Source organism: Myiozetetes cayanensis, unplaced genomic scaffold (genome assembly GCF_022539395.1).
Source record: "Myiozetetes cayanensis isolate MyiCay16 unplaced genomic scaffold, myiCay2020 scf6-25, whole genome shotgun sequence".
NCBI lineage: Eukaryota > Metazoa > Chordata > Aves > Passeriformes > Tyrannidae > Myiozetetes > Myiozetetes cayanensis.
Window position 1 is genome coordinate 154,300 of NW_026087853.1, and position 18,638 is coordinate 172,937.

At 52.3% G+C, this 18,638-nt stretch overlaps 1 protein-coding gene and 1 long non-coding RNA gene across 11 annotated transcripts in view; both read left to right on the forward strand.

The window, feature by feature from the left end:
• The window catches only part of LOC126650868 (uncharacterized), an 80,808-nt gene extending 63,335 nt beyond the window's left edge, over positions 1 to 17,473 (forward strand). Inside the window, exon 2 of the long non-coding RNA XR_007631519.1 lies at positions 16,896 to 17,473. This is a non-coding gene — a long non-coding RNA (uncharacterized LOC126650868). The remainder of the gene's footprint in view (positions 1 to 16,895) is intronic.
• The window catches only part of GNPNAT1 (glucosamine-phosphate N-acetyltransferase 1), a 152,159-nt gene continuing 143,426 nt past the window's right edge, over positions 9,906 to 18,638 (forward strand). For 7 of the 10 annotated variants that reach the window (XR_007631515.1, XR_007631513.1, XR_007631517.1 and 4 more), the window contains exons 1-6: positions 10,590 to 11,066; positions 12,463 to 12,650; positions 13,357 to 13,419; positions 14,587 to 14,714; positions 15,366 to 15,427; positions 15,674 to 16,814. Coding sequence is in view for 3 of the 10 variants with exons in the window: in XM_050336152.1 (XP_050192109.1) it covers positions 11,062 to 11,066; positions 12,463 to 12,650; positions 13,357 to 13,419; positions 14,587 to 14,714; positions 15,366 to 15,427; positions 15,674 to 15,821 (594 nt within the window). In the remaining 7 variants the exon portion in view is untranslated. Of the gene's footprint in view, positions 9,961 to 10,095; positions 10,111 to 10,589; positions 11,067 to 12,462; positions 12,651 to 13,356; positions 13,420 to 14,586; positions 14,715 to 15,365; positions 15,428 to 15,673; positions 17,474 to 18,638 lie in introns of those variants that run through there. The other 3 variants (XM_050336154.1, XM_050336155.1, XM_050336152.1) reach the window with 3 other exon arrangements.

An 18,638-nucleotide genomic window follows, 5' to 3' on the forward strand; every position in this document is an offset into this window, starting at 1 on the left:
AGTTCCCACAGCTCCAGAGCTGGCGGGAGACGTGGAGGTTTATTCTGCTGGCACAGCAAAATATCTGGCTGTGGTTGTCCCTTTTGCAGCAAAGCAAACTAAAACCAAAACCAAACCCAAGGAGAGACCAGCCCGTGGGTGTCCACAGCCCCTGGGAGTGACTCAGCCTCGGGGAGGAAGAGCTGTGACTGTCTGGCATCGATGTCCACGCTGGGAAAAAAGGAACTATTTCCAACTATTTTGATAAGCACATGATGGGGGGGGGGAGGTTCAGAGCCAACAGGGCTGCTCAACCCCCAGTTTAACCAAAATCAGTGGCAGGGATGCCTGAGAATGGGACAACTCCGGCTCTCCAGCAAGCAGCAGGGCCAGGGGGATGATGTTCCTCACTTGCTGACCCCGTTCCTGGCCCTTGAGGGGCGGAAAAGGAAAAAATAAATCACTTTTTGTCAAGGTACTGATGCAAACCGGCTGCCAGGGTGAAAACCCACCTCTCTGAATGCAGGCAGGGGATTTGGATGCCTGTGTGAGCCAGGCATGGGCTGGGGGGTCGGCTGGGATTCCTGTGGAGTTTTAAGCCCCAAGTAACTTAATACCATGCAGATGGGCAAGGCCTGGAGAGGGTTTAAAGTGGGATCAGTGGAGTTTGGAACAGGGGAGAGGTTTGCAGACCCATGGAGGTTTTAAAAACAAAGCAAAGAAGAAATATGTCCCGAACAGGGCTGTCCCCTGGCAGCAAGGAGGGGGTGAGAGCTGGGTATGAGGACATCCTGCTGACAGGAATTGATGGAAAAGGATCACTTTTGGAAGCTGTTGGTTTGGGGAGGCAATAAACCTCCATCCCTGGAGCATTCAAGACCAGGTTGGATGGGGCTTAGAGCAACCTGGGATAGTGGAAGTGTCCCTGCTCATGGCAGGGGGGTGGAATGAGGTGAGCTTTAAGGTCCCTTTCAACCCAAACCATTCCATGATTCAGTGATTCTGTGATAACACAAAGAGATCTCAAACCACTCCAGAAGGAGCTGGGCTATGGCCTACAACCAGGACATGTGTGTTTCCCCAAAAGCCCTCCTGTTCCTCCCACTGTGGGATGACCACCCCAGGCACTGGGGCTTTCCTGTGGTGGGCAGTGACTGAAGGAAACTCCTTAAGTTAATCCGTAGTAAACCCAAGCTGGATGAGTCACTGCAGCGTCTCAGGAAGCACCTTGGAGACTCTCCAGCCTTCAGGCCGGGAAGGGGCTCCTGGGTGGCCGGCACCAGCTCCCTGTGGGGCTGGCTGTGTGCAAAGGCACAATCTCCCAAAATCCTGCTGCTCACACCGTGAGGGAATGCGAGAGCTTTGTCCAACCTTGTCCAGCCCCTCCTGGGTTGAGCATCCCAGGGCTGGGATCAGCAGCATCGTTCCCCCTGCCCTGCCCCAGGAGAAGGACCCTCTGAGGGCACTCAGGACCACCAGGGATTTACCTGGCATTGACTGGGGATGCAGGAAAGCCAGACCTGGTGTCGGCACAGCCAGCCAGGATCCAGCCCAGAGCTGGAACCACACACGGATGTGAGTTGCCTGCTTCAATCTGGCTGCACTTCCCAGGTGTATTAACCCTCATCTCCAATGCAGGAAGGGATGCTGAGGATCCAAAGCCCTCAGTGACAGCACCAGGAACGGTTTAATTGGTCTAATTAAATTCTGACTGATCAGTGACTCTGCTCAAAACCTCTCTGAAAACCAGCAGGGGCAGTTTATATGTTTGCTTTCAGTCTCACAAAAGCCCTGTGCGCTTTTATTTGTGGCACCGAGGCACTAAAGAGATAAAAGATCCATAAATATATGCTGGATGTTATAGATTTTTTTTAAAAAATTGAGTGCCTCCCTGCTTGCAGCTCTTCCCGTAAGCTACCAGTGCAAAGCAGCTTCCATCGGCATCCCAGCCTTCCCTTTGAAATCCCCTGCATCCCTCCAGCTGTTCCACATATTTCAGGCTTGAGTGGCCCCCCAGAAACTGCTCCTTTGGTTTCCTTTAAGCTCTGCCTGTCTGGTTTTTGTAACTCCAGAACGCAAACGGGGACTTTTCCCAGGCTGCAGGGCTGTGACACCCTCGGGATGCAAACCTGGACCTCCCTCCCTCCCTCCCGCGGGGAGCCGAAAACAGCCGGCGGGCTGGGGAGGGAGAGGGTGGGAAACACCAGTTTAAGGAGGATTTAAAAACCCAACGCGCCAAATTCATCCCGAAAAAAAAGCTGCCAGGGAGCTCGAGGCTTTGATCAGCATTTGATCTGATCCGTGGAAGAGGCTGCGGAGCTGCACTTCAGGAGTTTTCCTTTTTTCAGCCTGACACGGGAGCAGCAAAATATTCTCCCAAATCCCCAGCGACTTGGGAAGGCCGATCCTCTGTTTCACAGCGGCTCAAATGCACAGGAACCTGTCAGATATTGAAATAATTCAGGATTTTTTTTTCCCTTTGATCCCTAGTTGAGACAAAGACCTGGTAACAGAGCTCCCATGTGCTGTCGGCTCCCGGTGAAGCTGCAGATTCCCAGCTGGTGGGAAGCCTCTGGCTGGAAGAATCCCACTCCCCCTCCTCTGAGAATGCAGCAGTTTGAGCAAATAAAGCATTTGCTCTGGGTTTTATTTTTGGCTTTTGGTCAACAGCTGGTCAGTCCCTAATGAGCTAGCTGGGCTTTGATTTCCTGCCTGGAAAAGGGGGTGAGAAATGGGAGAGGATCTGGGTTAGAAATTTGACTCACACCAGTGGTCCCAGCTGGGAGCTGCTACCATTAATCCCTTGCCTGGGGACATGTTCCAGAGGGAGGCACTGCATCAGCTCAGGGACAAGTATGAGGGGACACAGGGGAGTTTTGGGGGTTCCCAGAGAAAGTGAATTTCCCTCTCATCCCAGGCTGTCCAAGGAAAGGCACCATATCCCACTGGAATGCCCTCCAAACTGGACTCATGGGATGGGATGACAGCGGCTCTGTTGTTCCTCCTGTGTAATTCCTTAATCATTTATAGAATCATGGAATGGTTTGGGTTGGAAGGGACCTTAAAGCTCCTCCAGTTCCACCCTGGGCCATGGACAGGGACAACTTCCACCAGCCCAGGTTGCTCCAAGCCCTGTCCAACCTGGCCTTGGACACTTCCAGGGATGGGGCAGCCACAGCTTCTCTGGGCAACCTGTGCCAGGGCCTCCCCACCCTCCCACCCAAGAATTCCTTCCCAACATCCCTCTAAACCTGCCTTCTTTTCCACATCTTGTTTCCTTTCAGAGCACCTGGGCCCTCTGAGCTCAGGTGTGAGCTCCACCCCACCAGTGGGACAGCAGATGCTGAACAAACTCAACCAATTCCTGCTCACCTCGAAGGCAGGGATGGACAGACCTCACCTGGGACACTCGGGAAAAATCAGGTTCCTGATTTCCCTAACGGTTCTCAGCAGATTTAGGCAGGAGGGCAAAGACCTGCTGCTCTCCAGTGGTGACCCTGAGGAAAGCTCTGTGTGTTTTGCTTTTGCCCTGACGAGGAGGGCAAGGAAAGCTCTCGGGAATGGCAAAACCTGGGAATAACCCTGCCTGTCATTCCAGAGGGACGGAGCTGCCCCAGGGCCACCTCCAGCCCCGATCCATGCTGTGTCCCATCATGAGGGACCACATCTGATTCACATCATCTCACAGATGAAAATCCCATGTCAGGCACTCCCAAGGATACAGTTTTACATCCGGGGGGCTCCTCTGGAGCTCGGGCTGAGCAGCAGGGGCCGGGTGATGGCTCTGGGCAGCTGCTTTATCTCCTGAATGCTTTTCCCCTTCCCATAAACAGGAGGAGCGGATGGGAACGTGTCTGAGACGGACTGGGAAATGAAAGAAGGGGAGGAAGAGGGATGTTAAATCTGCAAAAGCACTGGAATGCTGTATCCTGGAAGAGAACTGAAGTGAGAACGGGGAATGTTGGTGGCGAGGGAACAAGCTGAGCACCAGGAAAAGCACCAAGTGAGAGCGTAGAACATTTTCCAGGGCAGAGCCCAGCCCCAATTGCTCCCTCAGCACCCCCAGCTGAACTCCTGCGCTGTCCCAGACATCCACCCGGCCTGGGAATGAGAACATGTGGAACCTATGCTTCAGGAATTGTCCTCCAAGCTCTCTGTGACCAAGTCAGTCCCCACCCTTCATGACACCGTTAATTAAAGCAGAGTTCAGAAATAGCCCTGCAGGATTTCCTGCCTTCCCTCCCCTCCAACCACAGCACAAGGTGAGGGGAAGGAGGAGAAGCTCATGAAGCAGAATTAAGGGAAGATGCTCCGTGGAGCCCATGGTACATCCCTGATTAATTCTTTTCCTTTCATTTTCAGCAATCCCTGTCTTCCCCCTTCCCAGGTACCCCCAAAGCACAGCTCACCTTTCCCATCCCAGGTGTGGAAGCTCTCCAGGATACACTGGGCTTCATTAAACTCAGGTCACCAAATTCCCAGGAAGCGCCCAGGCAAGGGGGATTCGGGCAGTGGCAGGGATCTGGTTGTCTGCCCGGCTGCAGGAGCAGATCCAGACATGGAACAAGCTGAAATCTGATGTGTAATGACTCCACCTAGAGGGAAAAGGGATGGTTGGGAGAGAGGGACGCTGCCGAGCGTGTTCCCAATAGCCTGTCTGGCACTGAGGAGGGATCACGGCCTGGACACAGGGATGGCCACTGGGACAAACATAGAATTATGGAATCCCAGAGTGGTTTGGGTTAAAGGGATCTTAAAGACCATCTCGTTCCACCTCCCTGCCCCATCCAACCTGGCCTGGGACACTTCCAGGGATCCAGGGGCAGCCACAGCTTCTATGGGCAACCTGTGCCAGGGCCTGCCCACCCTCACAGCCAGCAATTCCTTCCCAATATCCCATCTAAATCTGCCCTGTGTCAGTTTAAATCCTCAGTCCCATGAGTGTATCTGCCACCATCAGTTCCCAGTGAGCCCAAAGCTGGCTTGGATGTGAAAGCCCATCCCCAGGTCCCTTTCCATCCCCAGGACCAGCCTCCCCTTACGGGTCTCACACGGGAGCTTTGTGGCCATTCCAGAGGCCTTGGAAACTCTCCAAGTCCTTCACTCAGGGCATTTTCCTCCATGCAGGCACCTGGAGTTTCACCCTTCCTCGTCACTTCCTAGGGCATGGCCATCTCCATGGATGGGTCACATAGCTCAAAAATCAGAGGGGGGGAATCAGAACAAACACACAACTTGTCACAGTCCCCTCCCAGTGCTCTGATACACCCAGAGCTAAATTATTCCCCAGATCTGAGAGTTTGCTCTCCACAACCACCTGCTCTGGCTTAATTTCCTTTTTTTTTTTTTTTTTAAATAGCAGATCCATCTGCAGCTGGGTCAGAGGTAATAAAAGCTGGGAAGTGTCTCCTGTCTCATCCAGATCCTCTGCCTATCTCCAGGAAGAACCAGCTCCTCCAGAGCTGGGGTAAGGTTGGACACTGTCTCCCCACTATGTGCAACCGGAGGGGGGTTCCTTCGGAGGGAAATTTGGGATTGTTCTCCCTGCTCGTGGCCTCATCTGCACTAAGGGATCAGGGATGGAGCCCTTCCCCCTGCTCATCCCAGCAAGGTGGTGATTTTACCCTCAGGTTTCAGCTGATCTGACGATGCAGGGTTGGCCCCACGGCTGCAGAGAGGCCAGTTCTGTCCCTGGCATGTATCCCCCAGCAGCCACAGAAGGAGAGGATGAGAGATCAAGGCTGTATGTCCTGTGGGGAAGCTTCAATCCTGAATTTAATGGAGCTCCTAGAAATACAAGCTTTGGGAAATACAGGAAGATGCTCCTAAAGTGTCCCACTGATGGGATGTCGGGTGACAGGGTATCTGCAGAGACAGTCACCAGACAAATGTCAGCTCGGTGCCACCTTGGTGGAAAGGAAACAGATAAAACCTGCCATTTACTCACTAATCCACCCAGAAAAAGGGCTTGTGGAATCCACAGTGTGCTCATTTTGCAGGGGAAGATCTGTCACTGGGAGTGCTCTGCCTGTGGCTGGTGAGAAAATGTCCTTTCACCTGCAGGGATCCCAAATCTCTGGAGTCACCTGCAGTGCATGTATCTCTGTATCTGCAGCACTTTGGGATCAGAAGCACCATTTGGGCTTCATCCCCCATATCTATCAGCCAGTTTCATGATCTGATCCCAGCTCCAGTTTTCTGGGATGAGTTGACGCTATCGTACATCCCATAAAACACATGCAAAGGAAGGTGACAGCCATAAATAAGTTTTTGAACTGCTTTTGTGTATCTTTCAAGCTCTGACTGGGCCTCTAGGCCAGGATATTTGAGCACTAACGAGGTGAGATGTTGTCAGCCTCAGGTAGGGATTTTCTCCATGAAAAAAAAAAAAAAAAAGTGGGTTTGGGAAACTGAGCAGGAAAGATGAGAGACACTGAAGACACTGAACACTTCCAGCCTCCATGGATGGCAGGCTGGGGCTGCAACACACCTGTGGTTCCCAACACTTCCCCTGCAGTTAAATTACATTTGGCTGCTTGGATAATGATGGGATAATTACTTCTAGGGAGGCAGACACAGTCCAGATTGCACTTCTCCTTCCATAACTGCTCTAGCACCATCCTAAGCCCCAAGGAAATGCCATTTCCCAGGGCCCAGGGGGCCAGCTGGATGGCAGCAGAGCTTTGCCAGGTTTCCTCTTGCCTTTATTTTATCCACCTTGGGAGACACACAGCAGCATCTTTCTTTCCAGGGGATAAACAGGAGCTGGGTCCTCTGCAAAATCCAGGTGCCCGGAGCCGGTTTGTGCAGCTCTTCACACATTTCCACCCCCAAGGATTTATTGGTGGTTGGATACAGCCCTGCCTAGGAGAGGTTAAAAAGAACCAAAGAGTCTGGTCCCTGGGTATTCCAAGCCCTGAGCGTGTTTCCAAAACAGAATGTAAACACTTTTGTTGTGGCAGGGATTTATTCGTTCTTCTTGCCTTGTGTCACGGAGCCGAAGGAAAGGAGAGCACTTTTTTCCCTCCTCATAAATAGCAGGGTGTGTTAGGGCTCAGACATTTACATCAGGCAAGTGCATGGCTCCTTTCCCATCCTTCTGAACTGTCCTGCTGTCAGGAATTTTCAATTTCCCTGCTTTGTGACCGCCCTGTTCCAGCGCTGGCAAATTCGGAGCAGCCAGAGGATATCACTTGGCTGGAGAGGGTTTTTTCCCCCTCTGCAACAGAATACACCACAGTGGAACCATCAGAGAGGACACGTGGAAATGTGGAAATCAGTGGAAATGTGTGATTTCAGCTTTCCCCTTGGTCTTCATCATCCAAATCCTGCCCCTGGAGGTACTGGGAGGATTTCTCTGTTGGCTGCTGTGGATCCTCACAGGCCCTGGTAAGAATCAGAGAATACCCTGAGTTGGAAGGGACCCACAAGGATCACCCAGTCCAGCTCCTGGCCTTGCACAGGACACCCCAACAATCCCACCCTGTCCCTCAGAGCGTTGTCCAAACCCTCCTGGAGCTCTGGCAGCCTTGGGGCTGTGCCCACTGCCCTGGGGAGCCTGTTCAGCGCCAACCACCCTCTGGGGGAAGAACCTTTTCCCAATATCCAACCTAACCCTCTCCTGACACAGCTCCAGCTGTTCCCTCGGGTCCTGTCACTGGTCACCAGAGAGGAGCAAAGCACATTTCAAGTGCTGACTCAGCAAAGTGGCTGATCCCTGATCCAGCTTTCCCGTGCTGGACACACTAATTAATATAATTGTCCTGTTGAAGCGAGTCCAGAGGAGGCTACCAAGGTGATCAGAGGGATGGATCACCTCTGCTATCAGGAAAGGATGAGAAAATTGGGACTGTTCAAGAAGGCTCAATGGTGACCTGAAGGCAGCTCTGAGAAAGATGGAGAGGGACTATTTACAAGGGCCTGGAATGACAGGATCCAGATCATTTCCCCGCTCTGGTTCAGACTCTTGTTGCTACAAAATCCACGTGCAGAAAGGTTTGTCAGCACTTGTGGTGGTAAATAGGACAGCACTGGTCTCCAGGACTGACAACCCCAGCCCTGCTGAGGCAGGGCAAGAGGTTTAACTGAAAAAAAAAAATAAAGATTTTTTCATCATTTTTCAACGTCCCATTGCAGCACAGGAGCTCTGGAGGTCGGGAGCTGAGATGCACACCCAGAGGACTGTGCTGCTCAGCTGTTAAATCCCACGGGCCAGATGGACCCCCGGGTCAGGATGTCCCTGCACAGCCATGGTTGGAAACTGGGAGGATGCACCTGGATGAGGCTTGTCCGAAAGTCACCATATTCCCAGTGCAGATCCAGAACCTCTGCTCTGAACCTCACTGGGGAGAGCTGGGCTGACCCCATGTGGCCATGGCCTTGTTATGGCACGATTTTGGTTTAAAAAACCTTTGAAAAGTCCCCACTGACTTAGGCACAATGTAAAATCTACCTCATACCCACAAAACCTTCCCAGCATGGAACAGGCACCACAGACAAACCTCTGTCGTTTTTCACGCAGGGGAAACGTGTCCACACTCCCAATCTCCCTGTTCAACAAGCCAAAGCAGCACAACATAATGTTCATTTTTTATCATGGATGGGACACTCCCGGTCCTCTTAACCCCTCAAAACAAAGGAAATAAACAGAGGAGGGATAAGAGGGAAAACTCACACCCAGTTTGTGCCTTTCCCTTGCAGAAAAAGGTTAAATGTTGCAGTGACTCCCCTGGCTCCAGTCTGGGAGCTTCGCCCCCACATTTTGGGTGTGCCTGAACCCAGGGAGGTTGGGGTGTGTGTGTCATCTGGTCACTCTGGGCCTGAAGAAGTCAAAAATAAGGAATGTTGATTGTTTCCAGGGTTACAGAGTGATTCACTCGCAGGGTAAAATAACGGGGGAGACGCGTGGAAAATGAAAATCACGTCTCAGAAGCGTTTTGTGTAATTATTGTGCTCACCAGTTCTGCTCAAAGCTACACGCGTGCCCTGACCTCAACTATTCACAAAACGGTCTCTTGAGACGATCTCAAAGTTGGGTTTTTTTATTGAAAATGAAGAAAAACCCTCACCCATGATGTTGGAGGCTGAACAAGGCCCATCCCACCACAGGTCTTGGCCAAGGGGAGCAATGGAGCCTCCAAAAACAATCCCACAGAGATGAACATTATCAAAGCGAGGGCTTGGAGTGACAAGACAAGGGGGAATGGCTTCCCACTGCCAGAGGGCAGGGTGAGATGGGATATTGGGAAGGAATTGCTGGCTGTGAGGGTGGGCAGGCCCTGGCACAGGTTGCCCAGAGAAGCTGTGGCTGCCCCTGGATCCCTGGGAAGTGTCCAAGGCCAGGTTGGACAGGGCTTGGAGCAACCTGACATAGTGCAAGGTGTCCCTGACCACGGCAGGGGCTGGAACGAGACGATTTTTAAGGTCCCTTCCAACCCAAACCCTCCTGTCAATGTATGACTCCAAACCCTCCCAGGGCAAACGCCTCCGCCTTTGCGCCCCTGCGGCGGGGTGATGGGGAGAGCTGCGGTCCTGGCAGCCTCGCTGCCCTCGCCTGCTGAACCCAGGGGGGTATCTGTGAGGGTGAGAAGACTCTCGAGGCTGGCGGGGCGGCAGGACCAGCGACAAAACCAGCAGAGCCCACCACAGCCCCACAGGTCACCGCCCGCCATCTCGGCCCTGCGCTCAGGGCGGGGCGCGGCGGGGAGGGAGGGGGCGTGGCCTCCTGAGGGAGGGGGGCGTGGCCACGGCGCGGCGAGGGCGGGGTCTGTGCCGAAAGGTCTCGCGGGCGGGCGGGGGCGTGGCCGGAGGGCTGCGATTGGCCCGCAGTGCCGGCTGGGGAGGGTTGGCCGCGATTGGCTGCGCGCGCGCGAACGCACGCGGGGTGGGCGGGCGGACGCGCGCGCGCCGCGCGCCGGGCCGGCCCCGCCCCTCCCCCGCTGCCACGTCCGTGCGGCGCGTGCGGCGGGACCGGCGCGAGCGGTGAGTGCGGGGGGGCTGAGGACCCCTGAGGGACCCCTGAGGGACCCCCTGAGGGACCCCCTGAGGGGTCGTGTGTGAGTGAGGGACCCCTCCGAGGGGCTGCGTGCGGGGTAACGGGGGGTGGGAACGCCCTGAGGGGTCGTGTGTGAGGTGAGGGGACCCCTCCGAGGGGCTGCGTGCGGGGTAACGGGGGGGTGGGAACGCCCCCGAGGGGTCGTGTGTGAGGTGAAGGGGTGCGGAACCCCCCTCAAAGGGGCTGTGTGTGGGGTGAGGGCGTGTGGGACCCTTTTCCCCCCTCGAGGGTCTGTGGGTCGGGGGTGGGGGGGGTGAGGGAACCCCCCAAAAAGGCTTCGTGGTGAGGTGAGGGTGTCTGGGGACCCCCTGATGTTTTGTGTGGGAGGTGAGGGGATATATGCGGAGTGAGGGGACACCCTTTGAGGGGCTGGTTGTGTGGGGGGGGGTCCCGCACCAAGGGGCTGCTGAGAAGAACTGAGGGTGTGTGGGACCCCCTCCTTCAGGGGCTGTGTGTGGGGTGAGGGGGTGTGGGCCCCCCCCAAGCGTCTGTGTGTGGGGTGAGGGGACGCCCCGAGGGGTTGGTTGTGTGTTGGGGTTCTGCTTCACCTGAGGGGAGCTGTGGGGACCCCCCGAGGGGTCACACATGGTGGAGGCCCTGGTGGCTCTGTCACCCCATCCCCCAAAACTGGGGAACTGGCAGAGTCCTGGCCAAGCACCCACTGAAACCCCCCCCACACCTTCCAAGATCCCTGTGCATACCCTGCTCCCGCTCCCAACACACAGTGGGAATCCCAGGATGCTCCAGGGAGACTTCAGCTGTGCACCAGGACAACCCAAAGGCCAGAGCTCTTCTTCCTCACCGTGCACTAATTAATCCTTTATTTAATTTTTAATTGACAGTAATCTAAGCCATATTCCTCCCTCCAGAAGGTGTGTGAAGCTTCCAACTCTGTCCTGCTCCAGCTGTGCCGGAAGCAGTTTGGAAAATAACTCCCACTTTGTCGCTGATTGCTCAAAGAGCATCACGAATTTTATTTCCCCCACTGCCCCGTGAGCTTGGGGTGCTGTAACCCTGAGCTGGAATTCATGAGGTTGGTTTTATTCTGTGCAGGGCACTGTTGGGATGCTGGTGTGGACACTTGGGAATTCTAGGAAGGCCCTGTAAGGGAACAGAGATATTTATGGAAATGTTTTTCTTTGCCCTTCATCTTTCCAGCTGTTTCATTTTGGAAATTCACGCAGGATGAGAGTTTGTGCTGCTGTTTAATTGCTTATTTTTTAACTCTCATATGCAAAATTAAGACAAGAGCAGGGATTTAAAGGCTGTTGTGGCATAAAAAAAAATTTTGCATTGGCTTTTATTTTGAGAAGCTTTTTTTTTTTTTTTTTAAGTTGGATTTCTGGAGCCACTTTCACTTTTGAGGCTCCTGTGCTGCACTTAGGCTGTGAGATGCCTCGTGGGTGACACCCTTTGTACTTTTCTCACAGCTTGACAGGGCTGGGAGGTGTCCTGTTGTAAAAAGTGTCACCCCAAAAGCACTTTTTGTTGCTGATGTTTATTTGGCCTGTCCACTGGTGCGTGGCTGCTGCACCATTTCTGGAGCAGCTGAGGGAAATTTGGAGGTGTAAAAAGGAACTGGCCTCAGGAGGAGTTCCCGTGAGCTCTGCTCATGCCAGAACCCTGACCAGATATTGCACAGGTGACCATATAAGAACTGTTTTCCTGTATCATGGAATCCCAGAGTGGTTTGGGTTGGAAGGGACCTTAAAAAGATCCACTTCCACCCCCTTCCATGGGCAGGGATGCCTTCCACAGGTTGCTCCAAGCCCTGTCCAGCCTGGCTTTGAACTCAGTAAGGAAAATACATCCCTTTGCTTCCTGTTAGTCCGAATAAAGCCCAGTTCCTGAGTCTCTTTAATCATTAACAGGTGTCACCATCGCCTTGGCACTTGTGTTTTCCCTGTTCAGGGACACTGCTCAGCAGCTGGGCTCTGTAAACACCTGGAGCAAACAGGACAAGCCCGGGAGGGGCAGTTTGGGCTGGAGCTGTGGCATCACCTGCGTTCTCAGCTCTGGGTTGTGGTGCCTCGTGCCCGAGACATTAAATATTTATGGGTTGGAAAAAAGTGCGTTATTCCTGCTGCCGGTGAACCGGAATGCAGGTGATCTTTAAAGAGGATGTTGGGAGGCTTCTGGGGAGTGATGCCTTCCTTGTTCAGAGGGCTGCAGAGTTTAAATATCCTGCTTGGTGCAGGTTGTTTTATCAGGTTGTTTTCCCAAGATAAACACCAAAGCACCGTGTGTTGACTCGGTGACGTGCGCGGTGTCTGCGCACTCTGCGTTTGCCCAGCGACCTCCTCGGGTGAAGGTTGAGGCCTTACATCCTTACATCCTCGAGGAGCGTCCCAGGGCGTGCCTCGACCGCGGGAAACACCTGACTTGGTGCTGACAGCAAACCCGAGCGTTCCTCCCCTGTTCCGTTGCAGATCCCGTGGCGCAGCCATGATGCCCGTGGCCACCGTGATGCCCGACGACACGCCCATGTTTGACCCGAGGATCCTGCACGAGCTGGACTGGAGCGAGAACACCACGACGTTCTCTCCCGCCATTTCTCCGCTGGATCCCGGGGATGGGCTGGTTCTGAGGCCGCTTTGCACGGCTGATTTAAACCGAGGTTTGATCATCCTGTGTGATCATCGCTGAGTCAGCAATGTGTGTTTGGGCATAGGCTCTCTGTAGGTCGGGATCGCTTGTTCCCCCTGATTTGGGATATTTTTCTCAGTAAGCAATTTCATGGGGTCACGGACATCCTGACTGAGTCCAACTCCTGGCTCTCTACACAACACCCCAGCATTCCCACCATGTGCCTTGAGAGCCTTGTCCAAATGCTCCTGGAGTTCTGGCAGGTTTAGGGCCATGAACACTGCCCTGAATCTGAGCACTTGGCACTGTGGGTTGGTGCTGTGTGGGGTAACCCTGAAAACTGGGTTTACTGTTTTAATCTTAAATTTAAATTGAATATTCCACAGCTTCCTATTCCCCACAGCTTTAGAGAGGGAGCACAATTGTTCATACTGTTCCCTTTAATACCAGAGCAACATGAACTGGCATCTTGGTGCCTGAATTCTCCTTCAGTTCTGCGGTTTGGATAAAAAAGTTGTTTTTGGACATGCAGCTGAATGTCACATAATTCCAGGGTTATCCTTTTCTTGCACCTTCTGCACTTTGCTCTGATGCTTCAGCTGGTCCTTCAGCATTGCCCAGGGTGGGAGTTGGATGGAATGGTAACTCTCCAAACAGGCTGTTGGGTGCCATTTAGAGCTAACTGTGTGTGTCTGTCCCTTCCTGAGGGTTGTTTGTTCCTCCCTCTTTTCCACCAGGCTTTTTCAAGGTTCTGGGTCAGCTGACGGAAACCGGAGTTACGAGCCCGGAGCAGTTTATCAGTGAGTGTGTCATTATTCCTTGGCATTTCCATAGAGGTTTTTGGGAACCTGAGGATACTGATGCTGCCAGCAGAGCTGCCTGGGAGTGAGGCTTTGACTGCCTGATGCCAGGGGGAGTGATGAGCTCAGCTCCCCTGAGGCAGCCTTTGGCACTCAGCCTTGGATCCAGCTGCAGCGATCTCTGAGGGCTGCTTGGCTGGGACAGGCCTAAACTGTGAACCTGCTTTTGAGACTGAGCTTTAGACACCTGGCAGAAGGTAGGATGGGTTGTTTGGGCTGATTTTGGGTTGCTCCAAGCCCCGTCCAGCCTGGCCTTGGACACTTCCAGGGATCCAAGGGCAGCCACAGCTTCTCTGGGCAACCTGTGCCAGGGCCTGCCCACCCTCATACTCAGGAATTTCTCCCCAGTATCCCATCTAACCCTGCCCTCTGGCAGTGGGAAACCATTCCCCTTTGTCCTGTCACTCCAGGCCCTTGTCCAAAGTCCCTCTCCAGCTCTCTTGGGGCCCACTTCAGGTCCCTTTTAGATCCCACTCCTTGGCTGGGGCAGGCACTGGGGAAGAAGCCAGGGATGCAGGGAATCACAGGATCTAGGCCAAGCCCACCATTAAACTGTGTCCCCAAGTACCACATCCATGTGACTTTTAAATCCCTCCAGGGATGGTGGCTCCACCACTGCCCTGGGCAGCTGTGCCAGGGCTGGACAACCCTTTCCATGAAGAAATTCCTCCCTGTGAAAGTGGGGAGGCCCTGGCACAGGTTGCCCAGAGAAGCTGTGGCTGCCCCTGGATCCCTGGAAGTGTCCAAGGCCAGGTTGGACAGGACTTGGAGCAACCTGGGCTAGTGGGAGGTGTCCCTGCCCATGGCAGGGGTTGAACGAGATGGCCTTTAAGTCCCTTCCAACACAAGCCAGACTGGAATTCTGTTTGAGCCCAGAGACACTGGGGAAGGAAGGAAGGACATCTGGGCAGCTGAGGAAAAGGAATTGACTTTAATTTCTGCTTTTTCTTGGTTTAGTCTGACTCCTGGGCTTTCAGGCTCTGGGGTCTTGGGTGCATCTTCCTTGTGATCCCACAGTAATCTGCAGTCAGAATGTGCTGCAAGTGTCAGACTTCCCTGCAGTTTAATCTGAGACTAAATTGACTGTTCCCCCCTCTACTCCCACAGAAACCTTCGAGCACATGAAGAGATCGGGAGATTATTTTGTTACCGTCGTGGAGGACACAAACCTTGGACAGATCGTTGCTACAGCAACGCTGGTTATAGAACATAAATTCACTCACTCCTGTGCCAAGGTAAATCCTGTCACTGCAGCTGTGAAGGGAGGAAAAGATCCCATCCCTGACTCTGGGCATGGTGTTTTTATGGCATTATGATGTGGTGACGGCCTTAAGTCGTGCCAGGGATGGTTTAGGTCGGATATCAGGAAAACTTTCCTCACGGAGAGGGTTGTCCAGCCCTGGCACAGCTGCCCAGGGCAGTGGTGGAGTCCCCATCCCTGGAGGGATTTCAAAGCCACTGTGGATGTGGCACTTGGGGACATGGGTCAGTGGTGGCCTTGGCAGTGCTGGGGGAATGGTTGCACTCGTGCTCTTAGAGGGCTTTTCCAACACTAAAAATGTAAATATTTTAAAATATATATTTAAAGACATCAAGTATTTTAAAAACATCTCTCATTTGGGTGCTCAGCTAATAATAAAAGCAAACTTGGGCTTTTCCTAAGGGAAAACTACATTTGGAGGTCTGTCCCGTTCTCCCTTCCCCAAAATAAAGTGGAGCTTCTGCACGAGTCAGACGTGGCTCTGATGGAGCAGGTGCACAAGGATCTCCCTGCTGGGAATCCCAGCCAGACTGTGAAAACAGGGAGCTGGAGATCCACTCCTGGATCCCGTGGTGGGAAGCTGGAAGGGGAATTCCAATCCTAACCCTTGGCTGTGTTTCCACAGAGAGGGAGGATAGAGGACGTGGTGGTCAGCGGGGAGTGCAGGGGGAAGCAGCTTGGAAAACTGTGAGTATTTCCCCACCTTTTCCATTCAGCAGCAGGTGGGCACCGAGCACTTACAGCTTCCTGCAGGGCAGATCCGCCCTGCCAGGGACCTGGGAAGAGTTCAGCCAGCTGGGAATAAAATGATCCACGGGAAAACGCAGGGAGTTCTGTCAGTGCTCTCAGACCTCAGTGTTGTCACTGTGATAATTTAACTAATTACATGCTCGCTGACCCAACATTTAACTGTTGGTTTTCTGTCTTTCCCAGATTAATATCCACCCTCACCTTGCTAAGTAAGAGACTGAACTGTTACAAAATCACGCTGGAATGTCTGCCCAAAAACGTGGATTTCTACAAGAAGTTTGGCTATTTGGTATCTGAGGAAAACTACATGTTTCAACGGTTCTTTAATTAACAACTTCCAGGTGGTAAAAAAGACTGTTGGTGGAGGAGCTTGTGCTCCAAACATCCTCTTCGTGGAAAACTTACATAGTTTATTGCTGCAAATATAATGATCCCTATAAATAATGAACATCAAATGTGTAAATCCCGGGGAAAACAAATTAATGAGGTTTTAGAAGGGTCCTCTGGGTTAGGAAAAAAAAAAAAGCTTAGAACTAATTTTTACTACTGTTGAGTCGAGGTGAAGCTTTTCTGTTCTAGCTGAGTTACAAAGGCCTCGTTAAAGGGATGGTTTTTAACCAAAGGTATATATTTTTATCTCAAATTTTTTCTTGCATTGTATTTTTCTAAAGGTTTGTGCTTCTTTTCTCGGCAGCCAAAGGACAGCCCGTGGGATTGTCCTGCTGCCTGTGCTGGTGGAAGGATGGCGGAGCTGGGGAAGGGATGAGGCTTCTCTTATGCAGAATTACTGACACAGAACAGGCCTTTGTTCTGTTCTTTCCATGACACCTCATGGAAGTGCTGTTGGAAGTTTTATAGGCACTATTTTCCAAGGCTGGGTTTGTTACTGTCTGTGTGGGTAGGGGAGAATCCTTATGGGCTGTGCTGGATTCCCAGTCTGAAGATGGATGTGAGCTTCTCACTGCAGGGCTCCTGCACTTTAGCTGATAACTTGGTTTTCAGGATAATTAGTTGTTTTCTGACACAAAAAAACCCCAAATGTGGTTTGTGACAGGGCAGAGGGAACTGGGAAGCTGGAATGTCTGATGGAATATACTCCATCTATAGTGGATTCTGGCTAGTAATCAATGGGAAAGGGATTGGGATTGGCAGATTCAGCTTCACCTGAGAGAGCTGGAGGTGCCAGCACCTAAAGGGGCTCCAGGAGAGCTGGAGAGGGACTTTGGACAAGGACCTGGAGTGCCAGGACAAGGGGAAATGGCTTCCCACTACCAGAGGGCAGGGTTAGATGGGATATTGGGAAGAAATTCCTGACTGTGGGCAGGTCCTGGCACAGGTTGCCCAGAGAAGCTGTGGCTGCCCCTGGATCCCTGGAAGTGTCCAAGGCCAGGTTGGATAGTGGAAGGTGTCCCTGTCCGTGGCAAGGAGTGGGATAAGATGGTTTTTAAGATCCCTTTGAACCCAAATCATCCTGTGATTCTGTGAACACACCTGGCCCAGTCTTGTGGGACAGTCCCTGTCCTGGAACTCCGGGCGGCCGGGTGGGCTCTGCTTTTGCCGGTACGGATTTATACCTCCAGCATCCTGTTCCCAGGGAATTTGTTGCTGCTTTGGAGCTTCCCTCTTGCTGTAAGATTGGATAAATGATTTTAGCACTTTTTGCCAGCGGTGGCAAACAAGGTACAAAGCCCTGGATTCAACAGTGGTGTTTTGTGTGGAGAGTGACAAATCCCACATCCATGAATAGGGCATTATAAACCCCCGGGGCTCGTAGGGAACAGCCCGTGTTGTTTGTGGGCCGTGCACAGTGTCCTCCATTGTGCTGTGGAGAGCGGCCCTACAGAGTGCTGGGGGCTCTGCTTGATGTCCCTGAGGGTTCTCCACTCGATACAGTGTCTCCTTGGTGATGTCTGGTTTATTTATTGATTATTTTTTTAAAAGATATCTTTGTTTAAGCTGAATAAATGAAAACTGCCAACCGTACCTGGACTGTTTCTCGTAGGGTGGTAGGTCCCTAGAGTGAGTGTGTACCTGTTCCCCTTTCCCTAGACTGAAAAGAACCCTTTTTGAGATTCCACATGGATTTCTCTCCAGGACTCTTCCCAGCTGTTTTCCATGGACAAACATCTGACTCTGAACTAATTGTACAATGCAGCTCCTGCTTCGTGCCCAAGTGACTGAGGTGGATTTCCTTGCCTTTCACATTTTTAATTAATTCTGAACTTCCACTACTTTCAAGTGGATTAGTTGAATTCCATGATATCTACACCATCTAAACAGCTCCGGGCCCTCATTAAGAGTTAATGAGAAGATTAGTGGGAGTGAGGAGCAGGTGCTTGTGGCCCTGGCTCAGATCATTGTAAAACAAATGGATTGGGTTGAAAGCTGGGGTTTGTGGCTGCATGACAAAGCCTCTGCGGGCACAGCCCGGCTCAGCAGCAGCCCCGGAGCTTTGAAGAGCTCTTTGTTCTGCCCCAGAGGTGACATTCCCACCCCTCTGGAAACAGCAGCTGGAGAGCAGAGGCTGCCTGGGATGGGGACTTAGAGGGGCCACGGTGGGGTCAGGTGAGTCCCTGGAACACCACCAGTCACAGGTGTGTGTTTGTCACAGGAAGGGGGAAAATGCCACAAATTACAGCATTTAACAGCCACAGGGGGCATGGAAATATTTTGCTGAATCCCATTAATTTAACTGCATTTATCTAATCTCTCTCTATATATATATTTATATCTATACACAGTATATAATGTAGAGCTTTGAGTCTCCAAAGACTTGGGTGCTGCAGTTTTGTGTCTGAACCTGGGGAAGGGGAAATAAAAAATAATGATTCGCTCTCTACCACTCTTTTAAATCCACACTGAGGGGACCCTCCTGCCAATTCCCACCTTGAGCTGAGCCCCCAGAAGCAAACACTGGAATAGCTCCTGGCAGCTCAGCTACAGGAGACAGACATCAGGAAGTTTTAAATAAAAGGCTTAATAATAGATATGAGGGAAATTAATCTCTGAATCCCTTAGGATGTGACAGGCAGACAGATCAGAATGACTGTAAAAGGCATCAGGATGTGGTGACAGCATGGAAAAAAAAAACCTGGATTGGTGGAAAATCCTTAGTCATGGAGTAGTGACAGAGTCTCCCCAGGACCCC